Here is a 14,586-nt window from a genome sequence, read left to right on the forward strand (position 1 = left end):
TCAAGTGGAACATTCTTGGATTTGGGTAAAGGATTTGATCAACTAGCTGAGAGGAGAGATATCCTGTCAGAGAACCATGCTTTATGTGACCAGTATGGAGGGACCAGGATTGCAAAATCTCCTCCTTCTGTATGAACTTACTGAATCACCAGTGGCATCTGTGGAAATAGAGGAAAGACATACAGAAATGTATCCCATGAAAATGACCCCCTAACTTCCACGGTGCTGTTGTCTTTGTCCTGGAGCAAAAACATAGAAGCTGTTGCCTGGAGAAGCTGATCCATCTCCAAGTATTCCTAAATCCTGTCGTCAGTTATGCAATGACCAACTTGGGGGCCATAGGGGTGGAGGTAAACAGGGTATCTTTGGGATCAAGGCAGCTCTGAGATGGAAGTTTGGAATCAACCTTTTAGATTAAGATTGATAGATTTTTGTTAGGCAAGGGTATTAAAGGTAATGGAACCTAGATGGGTAGATGGAGTTAAGATACAGATCAACCATGGTCTAACTGAATGGCAGAACAGACTCGAGGGGCTGAACGATCTACTTCTGTTCCTATATTCCCTATTCCTCTAAGGTAGACTCAATAATCTGATAAATCAACCAAAGTCATCTACGGTACTACAGAACATTTTTGATGATTAAACAGTTAGCTTGGCTCATTAATGGAAGCTGGAAAGGTACATCTGTCAATGGGAGCTGGAATTCTTTCCACCCAGTTCCAGGTAAATCTGCAAGCAAATGCCATAAGGGGAAGGATAGTCCTTGATGCGCAAGCAGCAGGAAACATACCAATGCTCTGTACTGGTAAGCTGATTGGTTTAGGTTGTTGAACGTCAGCAGTACCCTGCGCACACTTGGGTCTGCTCATTTACGCCTAAACTCTCTGGAGTTAGGTAATTGAGGGGAGTCCCTATGGTAAGACATATCAGTCAAACTGAAATTTGTCAGTAGCTTGATGTGGAGATTCTAAAACATGGTGATGGGTTTCTGTTGTGTCAGACACCCGGCTACCCCAAAAGAAAGTTGAGTACTTGTGGAGTAATCTCCAGGTAAATTCCTACTAATAAGGGTGAAAGGTGAAATGGCCACGGGCATCTGCAGCTCGGTTATCTATCCCTGCCAGACATAGGGCAGAAAACAATATTTTCTGATTGAGATCCAACAAGCCCAGTGGACTGCATCAAGACAGAGGGCCAGAAACATTTCCCATATTTGTTCAAGTGGTGGATTACGGTGGTGTTCTCCATCGGACATGTACCAACCTTCCATGAACTAGAGACTAGAAGTGAACCAGAACCAATTCAAGAGCTGTCAGTTTGAGGCAGTTGATGTACCATCTGGACTGGCTCTGCAACCATCTGCCCTGCACCCAGTTCTCCTGAAGGTGGGCATGTGTAACTGAAGAGTTGAGGGCAACGCATGGAAAACTGTAGGATATTGTTTTCTTGTATTTATCATAAGCGATTGCAATCTAATGCTTAATTGATTCAGACTTGGAAGGACAGAGCAGGCAATCAGATGTCCGAGAAGATTTAGCTGAAGGACAGAGCAGGCAATCAGATGTCAGAGAAGATTTAGCTGAAGGATATGTGAGTAATGTGGAGTTTGGGACTACAAATATGGCTGCTATCATCAACTGCAATATGTGCAAATAAAGGGTTAGAATGACAAATCACTCCCAAAGAAATTTACAATGGTACCTGACATTTGGCAGATAGAAGTATGTATCATTCAAATCTATGGCTGCTAGCCAATGACAATGGGCACACGTCCTTTATAACCAGTGGCCGGGGGGGCTAATTTGAACAACTTTTGCTTTATGGAATAATTCAGGACCCGGTGGTCGAAGATCACATGGAGTTCTCCTTTCCCAGACTTCTTGGGTATCATAAAACATCTGGAATCAAACTCATTACATTTTTCCTCAGGGCTTGCCTGTGTCTGAAAATAACACAGCAGTCATAATTGGTGATAGAATTGGTCCGGCCTGGTCACAGCTTAGAAATGCGGGATTGAGGTTACAAATGGAGGTAGTAACCTTCTCTAGATGCAGCCATTGGATGTTATAATTTTTCAGCATCCAGAAAAATGTTGGCGTCAATCCTTGTCTGTCATGTCCGGACTGGTAGGCTGGTTGGGGTGAGGCATCGCTTTGAGCTCCTATTGGAAATCTGAAAGGTCTGTTGCTGCGGATGCAACTGTCAGGGTATATCGGATTTATAGATAGCACCTTACATTGGAGCTCCACCTCTGGAGATGATGGCTGACATAGCTTGGAGAATTTGTTGTTTTTTTCAAAAAAAAATTCCAAGAAAACTTCTACGTGACCTCCAAAAAATGCCCTTCCCATCGAATGATTGATGCAACTTAGAGGGTTCTGGTTTGGAGACCTGTGGTGGAACAGGTCTTAATGAATCCTGCAAACAGGTGTATCTATATAATGATTCTGATGAAATATAGTATAATTTATTGACTTAAGACATTACAGTTGATAGTTTCCAGAAATATCCCCAGTGTTGACTATATCCCAGAGAGAAGGTGCCTCATGAATCCCAGGAACCTAAAGGATTGTGATTTACAGGAGGTTTAGAAAATGGACTCAACTTTAGTATCAATGATCTCTGGAGGTGTGACATCAAGGGTCAAGGCAACCCTCAAATTGAAGACTTCAGTGAACTTAGAGCTCCAATCCAGAAGGCCATCAATCATCAACTTCCCATAATCTCAACTGTTCTACATCTTCTGCCCTGCTCTCATTGAAAAGGAGCAGAAAGAGGCAAAACTGGATCATTAGAACGGATTGATCAACAGAGTATTTATTGTTTGCCTGCAGGGAAAACAGTTGATGAATCAAGGCATCAGTGATTGTGCCTAAAGCATCAATTTTATTATGTAGGAATTTGTTCTCCATAGAGAACAACCTCGGACAGGTCCCTGGAAACTGCAGGATTAGAAGTATATTAGCAATACTGAAGGGATGGGGTGATTAAGAATTGTTTGGAACCAAAGGACGGGCTTGTTTACATCATGAGGAATAAAGGGTTGTTGGTGATTGCCCCTAGATGAAAATAATCAAGAGATTCTTCCAATGCTGCAGCCCTGAAGAGATGAGGGGACCACTGTCCTACAGGTGATAACTAGTGTACAAAATTAGGTGTACTTGGTCGAGGTCAATTACACACTAACTGTAAATCAGAGTGTGTTTCCACTGAGAGGATGCTTATGACCAACACTCTTTCCAAAAACTTGATCCGAAGAGATTAAAAATCACATCCAAGATCAAGGAGTAGGCAGTCCAATGCAGCTTGTAAAATGAAAGTTCCCTCCCTAAAAACAGGATGACATCATAGCAATTGGAAAAGGCAGTGGGGAAGCCCCAGTCAAAAAAGAGCCAAAACTTGAAAGAAAACTCATCGGTGCTGGAATAGGAGTGGAGCCTAAAGAAGACGACAACTTTGTGCCAATAAAAGGAGCTGCGCTGAAGTCAGCTGCAGGAAAATGAAGCCAACTGGGAGCCAGTGCAGCAAATGACAAGAGGTTTTCCTGTGCCAAAAGACATTCCAGCAGGAGTGGAGTTGGGCAATAACAGCGAGAGTGAGAACCTAGATAAAAATCAACCCAGTGGAATAGACTTCCTGGCATTGATAGGTGCCAGAATTTAAAATACCTCTTGGTGCCAGCATTTGGTATTACTGCAGAGCTATTTCTCAGCTCTGATGTGATTAGAGTTTACTGTGGTGCTGGTCAGCACGCACTGATTAGATGAAAAGACAGCTGATGAAGATGATTCAAAAGCAAATGCAGGTAATTCATATGCTCCATGCTCATCATGTTGAGAGCTTCCAAAATTTGTTTTGATTTATCATGGTAATTTCTCTGAAGATCAGATTGTTAGAGAGCCTTGTCCTTATAGATAAGGTGTGAAAATCCGAGGCAATGGTGACAGTTACCAATGCTGTGATCCATAAGTAGGCATTCATGTCTCCCCGTCACATTCTTTAAAATGTTTAAAACATTTAATGGGCTAATGAAAAGCATGGTCAATCTTACCACGTCAGTTTCACACATTCTTGATGTTGCCTCATAATGTGTACAGTGTGTGTACCTGACCAATATTTATTCCTCAACCAGCATCACTAAAACAGATGATCTAGTCATTGTTTCATTGTTGTTTGTGGGACCTTCCTGTGTGCAAATTGGCTGCCGCGTTTCCTACATTACAACAGCAAATACACTTCAAAAGCACTTCATTGGCTACAAAGCACTTTGGGATGTCCAGAAGTCGTGAAAGGCGCTATATAAATGTAAGTTATTTCTTTCTTCGTTTGGATAAGACCAGATAGTCTGATAAAGCCCAAAGAGGGGATAATTTACTGTGATTAGTCCTCTGTGAAGTGCTTTGGAACATTTTTCTACTTTAAAGGCACTGTATAAATGCAAGTTATTATTGTTTTATTGTACCTATTGAGTAGCCATCTCCAAGGTTTCAGGTAAATCAAACGACAGTTAGCGACGGCCGATAACGGAGTTGGGGAAAAACTGACGTTTAGGCGCATTGCTTGTTGAGAGTGGGGACAGCCATGTGTCAACAATAAGGTTTATGACAATATTCTGCATATGAAACACGTGACTCCCAGGACCAATTCAACAAGGGATAAACTCCTGCAATGTATGGAGAATGCAGAATTAAAAGTTAACGAAGTGTTCCAAAATTCACATCTCAATGATTATGGCTGAATGAAATAAAACTACTCTACAGACAAATCAAGAACAATTTACAAAGCACATTTAAGAGATACTTCCTTAAAAAAATTAAAATAATGAATGCCCAAAGCTGCTTTAGCAATGATGTACTTACTCAACTGAAACTTCAGAGTTATAATAAAAGTTGCCTGATACCATGAGGTAGCACAACTGCAATTTCCCACATGACAAGCTCCTGCTGTTGACCATGCACTCAAAGAGAAGTGCCACGAGAACAGGTACTTCCCTGATTAGTCACACCCCAACTTTGTAAATTTGATTTCCCCTCATACTGACTCTATATTAGTAAGCGCACGGTAACGCTGGTACTGAATTTGCAGGAGGATGATGAGACACCATACTATTCAAACAAGATTAGGAAATGAAAGATTTTAACGCAGCACCTTACATAAAAACTAAGGAAATCGCATAGAGCCTAGAAGACAGATCAAATCAGGACCAGATTGACACACAACCTAAGCTACCACAAAATCAAATAGTTTGTAAATTGTTGAAAAAGCTCCAGGGCCTATTGCTAAATTGTTTAAAAATCTCACTAAAGAAAGAAGAATGAATGATCTTGCATTTATATATCAACCATCACGACCTCAGGGTGCTCCAAAGCGCTTCACAGCCAATGAATTACTTTTAAAGTGTAAGTAAGCACTGTTATAATATAGGAAAACATGGCAGCACAAGGTCCCACACACAACAATGAGAAAAATAACACTGAGGTATTGGTTGAGGGTTAATGTTTGCCAGGACCCGGGGAGAACTCCTCTGCTCTTCTTCGAATAGTGCCATGGGATCTTTTACATCCACCTTAGAGGGCATCTCATCCAAAAGATGGCACCTCCAAAAGTGCAGCACCCCCTCAGTTCTGGAGTATCAACTGAGGTTATGTGCTCGTGTCTCCGCAGTGGGTCTTGAACCCATGACCCACTGACTCAGAGCAGAGAGTGATACCACTGAGTCAAGGATGACACTACCTAACAGGATGAATGTCAATGCTCCTTGATTGTTTAGGACATTCACTTATAATCTCCAGCAGCATTCTCACTCCAACTAAAATAATCTGTCAATAAATTACTAAACAAATACAGTGCAGGAAAATGCACGTTCAAACTCTATTGGACAAGTAGTCACCAGAATTAAATTTTCTTATAAGGACTATTGTAATATATGCATAAGAGCTTACCCATAGCTTTTGTTTCTTCCCTTTTTGCATTCAATAAAGAGAATTTAAACTTTGCTCGAACTTCACTTTTTGGACAACTAACTAAAAGCAAATATAAGGAAAGGTAGTCTTTGCTTTCTTCATCTAAACCCTTTGGGTTTACTCTGAGGCACCTGTAACATATACGTTAAAAAAAGTATCAGTTAACAGGAAATTAGTTTTTTTTCTTATACTGCATTTGTATCAGTTAAGAACAGAAATGCTAACACCGAATAACGTTACATTGCATACTCGACACATCAACTTGCAGGTTCTCTGAATAAGGTTCAACACCATACTACATATTGTATTGAGAAATTTGCCACCCACAGGAAAAAAAAGCAAACAGTCCTTTAAGACAAATGTGCTATACAAAACTATCTTAATTGGCTGATTTTTCCCAGACTGCAATACATAAAGTGTTGTTCTGGACCACACCAATAGTTCATTGATCAGAAAGTCAACATCGAGACCCCTGAGAATACAGTGAGGGAAGGGTGTCTGCTACAACAGTCTGTCTGTGAGGAAATAAGCCGTCAGAACACTTGTTTCCAGTCTCAAATCTACATAGTTTCCAGCCAATGCGCAGTAGAATGTGTCTTAAATTTTTTTGGTCGACACATTAAAAGCCTGTGTATAAATACTTTGAAAAATTTTTTAGACGAATCGCATCACTCGATGTTTAAATCAGTTTATGTCCCAGATGGGTTTCATACTCATTCCCCATGGTCCAAGCCTCTATTAAAAGGGTACTGAGTCTAGTGGTTATGGTTCTGGACTAGCAATCCAGGGGTCATGACTTCCATGGTGAAATTAATTCAATAAATCTGGTAATTTGTGGGCTGGTACCAGAAAATAACCATTAAAGCTTCCAGATTGTCATAAAAACCCACTGATTCACTCATGTCCTTCAGGGAAGGAAGCCTGCTACCCCTTCCTGGTCTGGCCCAGATGTGAATTCGATCCCACACTACATGACTGACCATCAATACCTTCTGAAGTAGCTTAGCAAAACAAATGCTACCAAGTTCAATAACAAGAAAATCCGACAGACCTATCAGCAACAATCCAATGTATTAGGATAAGACTACGGCAATCTCTTCCCCCGTTGGCCCTCCAAATTTCTCACCACTAACTGCTTGACATAGTCATACTCACGCAATTATACCAAACAGCCAACACTGCATACTCCTCCATTACCATACCTGGGTATGTCCCGTCCCATCAGTAGCATAGACCGACCAGAGTTGGGGCAGAGTGGTCCATAGTCGGGTAGGAGTGGCCACTGACATTGACTCTGGAACAAATGAAGTCTCACGGCTTTAAGTCAAATAAGGTCAAGGAAATCTTCTGCTGATCACCACCTAATTCTACCCCCCTCAAAAGACAGCCTATTGTCTGTCCACGATAACATTGGTAAATGCGATCACTGCACAGTCCCTGTGAAGGCAAACTCTGGGGTCCAATGTGAGGGCATACTCCATCGTGTAGTGTGGCACTACCGCCGTGCTAAGTGGGACAGACAAGGGACAGATCAAGCTAAACTGGGCATTCATGAGGCTCTATGGGCTTTCATCAACAGAATTGTATACCACCACAATCTTGTAGCCTGGCACACCCCCACTCCTTAATCACCATCAAGCCAGGAAACCAAACCTGGCTCATAAAGAAGAATAGAAGAGCATGCAGGAGCAGCATCAGACAAGAGTGAAATATCAACCTATATAAGCAGGCTATACAGTCCTAAGCAATTCCACAACCAACTGATGGGAGCAACTAACAGGGGGAGGCGGCTCTGTGAACTTCCCTATCCTCAATCATTTGGAGCCATAAGTGCAAGAGACATGGTTGCAGTGTTTGTAAGTATATTCTGCTACAAGTGTTGAGTAGATGATCCTACTTGGTCTCCTTCTGAGGTCCCCACATCAATATGTTAAATGTCCAGCCGCTTTGGTTCACCTCACATGATATTAAGACATAGCTGAGTGCACTGCAGACAGCATAGGGAGGCTATGGACCTGACAACATCCTAGCGGTGGTGTTGAAGATCTGGACAACAGAGCCAGCTGCTCCTCTAGTCAAGCTGGTCCAGTACATCTATGACAATAGCATCTATCCATCAATGCGGAAGATCACCAGGTATGTTCAATCCACACAAAACAGGATAAATCTAACCAGTCCAATTACTGCCCGATCAGCCTCTTCCCAATAATCAGTAAAGATCAATGCGACACCTACTCACCAATAATTATTTCACATATGCTCATTTTGTGTCATGTTCCACCAGAACCATTTGGCTCCAGATCTCATTATAGCCTTGATCCAGACATAGAAGTAAGAGCTGACTGCCAGACAAGAAGCTACAATAGCTGTTCTTCAGTGCCAAGTCAGCATTCAACTTAGAATGGCACCAAGGAGCCCGAGCAAAACTGTGGTCAACGGAAAAACTCTTCAGTGGCTGAAGGCATACTTGACACAAAAAAAAATGGCTGTGGGAGACCAGTTATCGTAGTCCCAGGACATCATTGGAGGAGTTACTCAGACGTCTCCTTCTCCTAACCATCTTCAGCTACTTCATCAATGCCCTTTCCGCCATCATATGGTCAAGAGTGGGGCTCTTCGCTGACAATTCATCTGATAATCTCCATTCACAACTCCTCCAATACTAATGCAACCCATGCCAGCGTACAGCAGACTCTAGATAACATCCAGGCTGGGGTTGACAAGTGGCAGGTAACAATCATGCCACATAACTAACAGCTAATGCCCACCTCAAATAAAAGAGAAAGCCCAGCCACCTCTCATTCACCTTCAATAGTATCACCATTGCCTAGTCCCCCACTTTCAAGATTTGGGGGTCACCATTGACCAGAAACTGATTTGGACCAGCCATAACAATACCATGGCTACAACAGCAGGGCAGAGTGTAGGGTATCAAGTCAAGAGTGTGATGGAATACTCACCACTTGCTGGGATGAGTGCAACCATAACAACAATCAAGAAACACAGCACCATCCACACATCAGTTTGCTTGATTAGGACCCCCATTACCAGGCTCAATATCCACCCCCTCCTTCACCCGTGCACAGTGGCTGCAGTGTGTATAATTTACAGGATGCACTGCAGCAACTCAACAGGGTTACTTTGACAACACCTCCCTCCCCTGTGACCTCTACCACCAAGGAGATCAAAAGCAGCAATATAACGGCAACACCATCATCTTCAAGTTCACCTCCAAGTCACACACCATGTTGTTTAGTGCCATTCCTTCATTGGTGTTGGGTAATATCTTGGAATTCCTAACTACTATCATTGTGAGAGCATCATCACCACAGGACTGCAGCAGTTCAAGAATGCAATTCTCAGGGCAGCTGAGAGGAGCCGAGCCGAGCGGAGGGAGCGTCCGATAAAAGGCGGGATTTCAGAGCGCTGAGAACAGCTGAGAGGAGCCGAGCCGAGCGGAGGGAGCGTCCGATAAAAGGCGGGATTTCAGAGCGCTGAGAACAGCTGAGAGGAGCCGAGCCGAGCGGAGGGAGCGTCCGATAAAAGGCGGGATTTCAGAGCGCTGAGAACAGCTGAGAGGAGCCGAGCCGAGCGGAGGGAGCGTCCGATAAAAGGCGGGATTTCAGAGCGCTGAGAACAGCTGAGAGGAGCCGAGCCGAGCGGAGGGAGCGTCCGATAAAAGGCGGGATTTCAGAGCGCTGAGAACAGCTGAGAGGAGCCGAGCCGAGCGGAGGGAGCGTCCGATAAAAGGCGGGATTTCAGAGCGCTGAGAACAGCTGAGAGGAGCCGAGCCGAGCGGAGGGAGCGTCCGATAAAAGGCGGGATTTCAGAGCGCTGAGAACAGCTGAGAGGAGCCGAGCCGAGCGGAGGGAGCGTCCGATAAAAGGCGGGATTTCAGAGCGCTGAGAACAGCTGAGAGGAGCCGAGCCGAGCGGAGGGAGCGTCCGATAAAAGGCGGGATTTCAGAGCGCTGAGAACAGCTGAGAGGAGCCGAGCCGAGCGGAGGGAGCGTCCGATAAAAGGCGGGATTTCAGAGCGCTGAGAACAGCTGAGAGGAGCCGAGCCGAGCGGAGGGAGCGTCCGATAAAAGGCGGGATTTCAGAGCGCTGAGAACAGCTGAGAGGAGCCGAGCCGAGCGGAGGGAGCGTCCGATAAAAGGCGGGATTTCAGAGCGCTGAGAACAGCTGAGAGGAGCCGAGCCGAGCGGAGGGAGCGTCCGATAAAAGGCGGGATTTCAGAGCGCTGAGAACAGCTGAGAGGAGCCGAGCCGAGCGGAGGGAGCGTCCGATAAAAGGCGGGATTTCAGAGCGCTGAGAACAGCTGAGAGGAGCCGAGCCGAGCGGAGGGAGCGTCCGATAAAAGGCGGGATTTCAGAGCGCTGAGAACAGCTGAGAGGAGCCGAGCCGAGCGGAGGGAGCGTCCGATAAAAGGCGGGATTTCAGAGCGCTGAGAGGAGCCGAGCCGAGCGGAGGGAGCGTCCGATAAAAGGCGGGATTTCAGAGCGCTGAGAACAGCTGAGAGGAGCCGAGCCGAGCGGAGGGAGCGTCCGATAAAAGGCGGGATTTCAGAGCGCTGAGAACAGCTGAGAGGAGCCGAGCCGAGCGGAGGGAGCGTCCGATAAAAGGCGGGATTTCAGAGCGCTGAGAACAGCTGAGAGGAGCCTAGCGGAGCGGAGGGAGCGTCCGATAAAAGGCGGGATTTCAGAGCGCTGAGAACAGCTGAGAGGAGCCGAGCCGAGCGGAGGGAGCGTCCGATAAAAGGCGGGATTTCAGAGCGCTGAGAACAGCCGAGCCGAGCGGAGGGAGCGTCCGATAAAAGGCGGGATTTCAGAGCGCTGAGAGGAGCCGAGCCGAGGGAGCGTCCGATAAAAGGCGGGATTTCAGAGCGCTGAGAGGAGCCGAGCCGAGCGGAGCTGCGACCGAGTTCGAAGTGACGTCAGGAATCAGATCGGGACGCGACACAGGGGAGGCACCTGATTGGTGAGTAGGTTCAGGTGAGTATTTCTACTTATCTACAGTAACTGAAGTAAAAGGAAAGGGAAGGTCTGCAGGTCTTATAGGAAGTAGCGTTTATTTTTTAGTGAATCAAGGTCCCTAGTGTAGTTAACATTCTCTAAATTGAGAACAATTTAAAGGAGTAAACTCCTTAAAGGGAGTGGTAAGTAGTTTTTCTTTCCTTTTTTTTTCTCTTGACATTGTAGTTGTTCTTAAGCTAATTTAAGGGTTAAGTCATGGCAGGAGATCCCAGCGCCGTGTCATGTTCCTCTTGTGGGATGTGGGAATTCAGGGCTCCTTCCTGTATCCCTGATTCCTTCACCTGCGGGAAGTGTGTCCAGCTGCAGCTTTTGTTTGACCGCTTGACGGCTCTGGAGCTGCGGATGGACTCACTTTGGAGCATCCGCGATGCTGAGAAAGTCGTGGATAGCACGTTCAGTGAGTTGGTCACACCGCAGATAAAAATTACTGAGGGAGATAGTGAATGGGTGACCAACAGACAGAGGAAGAGTAGGAAGGCAGTGCAGGGGTCCCCTGCGGTCATCTCCCTCCAAAACAGGTATACCGTTTTGGATACTGTTGGCGGAGATGGCTCACCAGGGGAAGGTGGCAGTGGCCAGGTTCATGGCACCGTGGCTGGCTCTGCTGCACAGGAGGGCAGGAAAAAGAGTGGCAGAGCTATAGTGATAGGGGACTCGATTGTAAGGGGAATAGACAGGCGTTTCTGCGGACGCAACCGAGACTCCAGGATGGTATGTTGCCTCCCTGGTGCAAGGGTCAAGGATGTCTCGGAGCGGCTGCAGGACATTCTGGAGGGGGAGGGTGAACAGCCAGTTGTCGTGGTGCATATAGGCACCAACGATATAGGTAAAAAACAGGATGAGGTCCTACAAGCTGAATTTAGGGAGTTAGGAGTTAAACTAAAGAGTAGGACCTCAAAGGTAGTAATCTCAGGATTGCTACCAGTGCCACGGGCTAGTCAGAGTAGGAATGACAGGATAGCTAAGATGAATACGTGGCTTGAGAGATGGTGCAAGAGGGAGGGATTCAAATTCCTGGGCCATTGGAACCGGTTCTGGGGGAGGTGGGACCAGTACAAATTGGACGGTCTGCATCTGGGCAGGACTGGAACCAATGTCCTAGGGGGAGTGTTTGCTAGTGCTGTTGGGGAGGGTTTAAACTAATGTGGCAGGGGGATGGGAACCGATGCAGGAAGTCAGTGGGAAATAAAGTGGTGACAGAAACAAAAGGCAGTAAGGGAGAGTGTACAGAACATGACCGGACAGATGGTCTGAGAAAGCAGGGCAAAGACCAAGGGAAGACTAGATTAAACTGCATTTATTTCAATGCAAGAAGTCTGATGGGCAAGGCAGATGAACTCAGGGCATGGATGGGTACATGGGACTGGGATGTTATAGCTATTACTGAAACATGGCTAAGGGAGGGGCAGGACTGGCAGCTCAATGTTCCAGGGTACAGATGCTATAGGAAAGATAGAGCAGGAGGTAAGAGAGGAGGGGGAGTTGCGTTCTTGATTAGGGAGAACATCACGGCAGTAGTGAGAGGGGATATATCCGAGGGTTCGCCCACTGAGTCCATATGGGTAGAACTGAAAAATAAGAAGGGAGAGATCACTTTGATAGGATTGTACTACAGGCCCCCAAATAGTCAACGGGAAATTGAGGAGCAAATATGTAAGGAGATTACAGACAGCTGCAAGAAAAATAGGGTGGTAATAGTAGGGGACTTTAACTTTCCCAACATTGACTGGGACAGCCATAGCATTAGGGGCTTGGATGGAGAGAAATTTGTTGAGTGTATTCAGGAGGAATTTCTCATTCAGTATGTGGATGGCCCGACTAGAGAGGGGGCAAAACTTGACCTCCTCTTGGGAAATAAGGAAGGGCAGGTGACAGAAGTGTTAGTGAGGGATCACTTTGGGACCAGTGATCATAATTCCATTAGTTTTAAGATAGCTATGGAGAAGGATAGGTCTGGCCCAAAAGTTAAAATTCTAAATTGGGGAAAGGCCAATTTTGATGGTATTAGACAGGAACTTTCAGAAGTTGATTGGGAGAGTCTGTTGGCAGGCAAAGGGACGTCTGGTAAGTGGGAGGCTTTCAAAAGTGTGTTAACCAGGGTTCAGTGTAAGCACATTCCTTATAAAGTGAAGGGCAAGGCTGGTAGAAGTAGGGAACCTTGGATGACTCGGGAGATTGAGGCACTAGTCAAAAATAAGAAGGAGGCATATGACATGCATAGGCAGCTGGGATCAAGTGGATCCCTTGAAGAGTATAGAGATTGCCGGAGTAGAGTTAAGAGAGAAATCAGGAGGGCAAAAAGGGGATATGAGATTGCTTTGGCAGATCAGGCAAAGGTGAATCCAAAGAGCTTCTACAAATACATAAAGGGCAAAAGGGTAACTAGGGAGAGAGTAGGGCCTCTTAAGGATCAACAAGGTCATCTATGTGCGGAACCACAAGAGATGGGTGAGATCCTGAATGAATATTTCACATCGGTATTTACGGTTGAGAAAGGCATGGATGTTAGGGAACTTGGGGAAATAAATAGTGATGTCTTGAGGAGTGTACATATTACAGAGAGGGAGGTGCTGGAAGTCTTAACACGCATCAAGGTAGATAAATCTCCGGGACCTGATGAAATGTATCCCAGGACGTTATGGGAGGTTAGGGAGGAAATTGCGAGTCCCCTAGCAGAGATATTTGAATCATCCACCGCTACAGGTGAGGTGCCTGAAGATTGGAGGGTAGCAAATGTTGTGCCTTTGTTTAAGAAGGGCGGCAGGGAAAAGCCTGGGAACTACAGACCAGTGAGCCTGACATCTGTAGTGGGTAAGTTGTTAGAGGGTATTCTGAGGGACAGAATCTACAGGCATTTGGAGAGGCAGGGACTAATTAGGAACAGTCAGCATGGTTTTGTGAGAGGAAAATCATGTCTCACGAATTTGATTGAGTTTTTTGAAGGGGTAACCAAGAAGATAGATGAGGGCTGTGCAGTAGACGTGGTCTACATGGACTTCAGCAAAGCATTTGACAAGGTACTGCATGGTAGGTTGTTACATAAGGTTAAATCTCATGGGATCCAAGGTGAGGTAGCCAATTGGATACAAAATTGGCTTGACGACAGAAGACAGAGGGTGGTTGTCGAGGGTTGTTTTTCAAACTGGATGCCTGTGTCCAGCGGTGTGCCTCAGGGATCGGTGCTGGGTCCGCTGTTATTTGTTATTTATATTAATGATTTGGATGAGAATTTAGGAGGCATGGTTAGTAAGTTTGCAGATGACACCAAGATTGGTGGCATTGTGGACAGTGAAGAAGGTTATCTAGGATTGCAACGGGATCTTGATAAATTGGGCCAGTGGGCCGATGAATGGCAGATGGAGTTTAATTTAGATAAATGTGAGGTGATGCATTTTGGTAGATCGAATCGGGCCAGGACCTACTCCGTTAATGGTAGGGCGTTGGGGAGAGTTATAGAACAAAGAGATCTAGGAGTACAGATTCATAGCTCCTTGAAAGTGGAGTCACAGGTGGATAGGGTGGTAAAGAAGGCATTCGGCATGCTTGGTTTCATTGGTCAGAACATTGAATGCAGGAGTTGGGATGT

The 14,586-nt window shown here is 45.5% G+C and overlaps 1 protein-coding gene across 5 annotated transcripts in view; it reads right to left on the bottom strand.

Annotated features, from left to right (window-relative positions):
* spopla (speckle type BTB/POZ protein like a) overlaps positions 1 to 14,586 on the bottom strand; it is a 220,860-nt gene that overhangs the window by 32,093 nt on the left and 174,181 nt on the right. For all 5 annotated transcript variants that reach the window (XM_067987205.1, XM_067987201.1, XM_067987203.1 and 2 more), the window contains one exon: positions 5,945 to 6,096. In XM_067987205.1, the coding sequence (XP_067843306.1) occupies positions 5,945 to 6,096 (152 nt within the window). The remainder of the gene's footprint in view (positions 1 to 5,944; positions 6,097 to 14,586) is intronic.

This window comes from Heptranchias perlo, chromosome 7 (genome assembly GCF_035084215.1).
Source record: "Heptranchias perlo isolate sHepPer1 chromosome 7, sHepPer1.hap1, whole genome shotgun sequence".
Taxonomy (NCBI): domain Eukaryota; kingdom Metazoa; phylum Chordata; class Chondrichthyes; order Hexanchiformes; family Hexanchidae; genus Heptranchias; species Heptranchias perlo.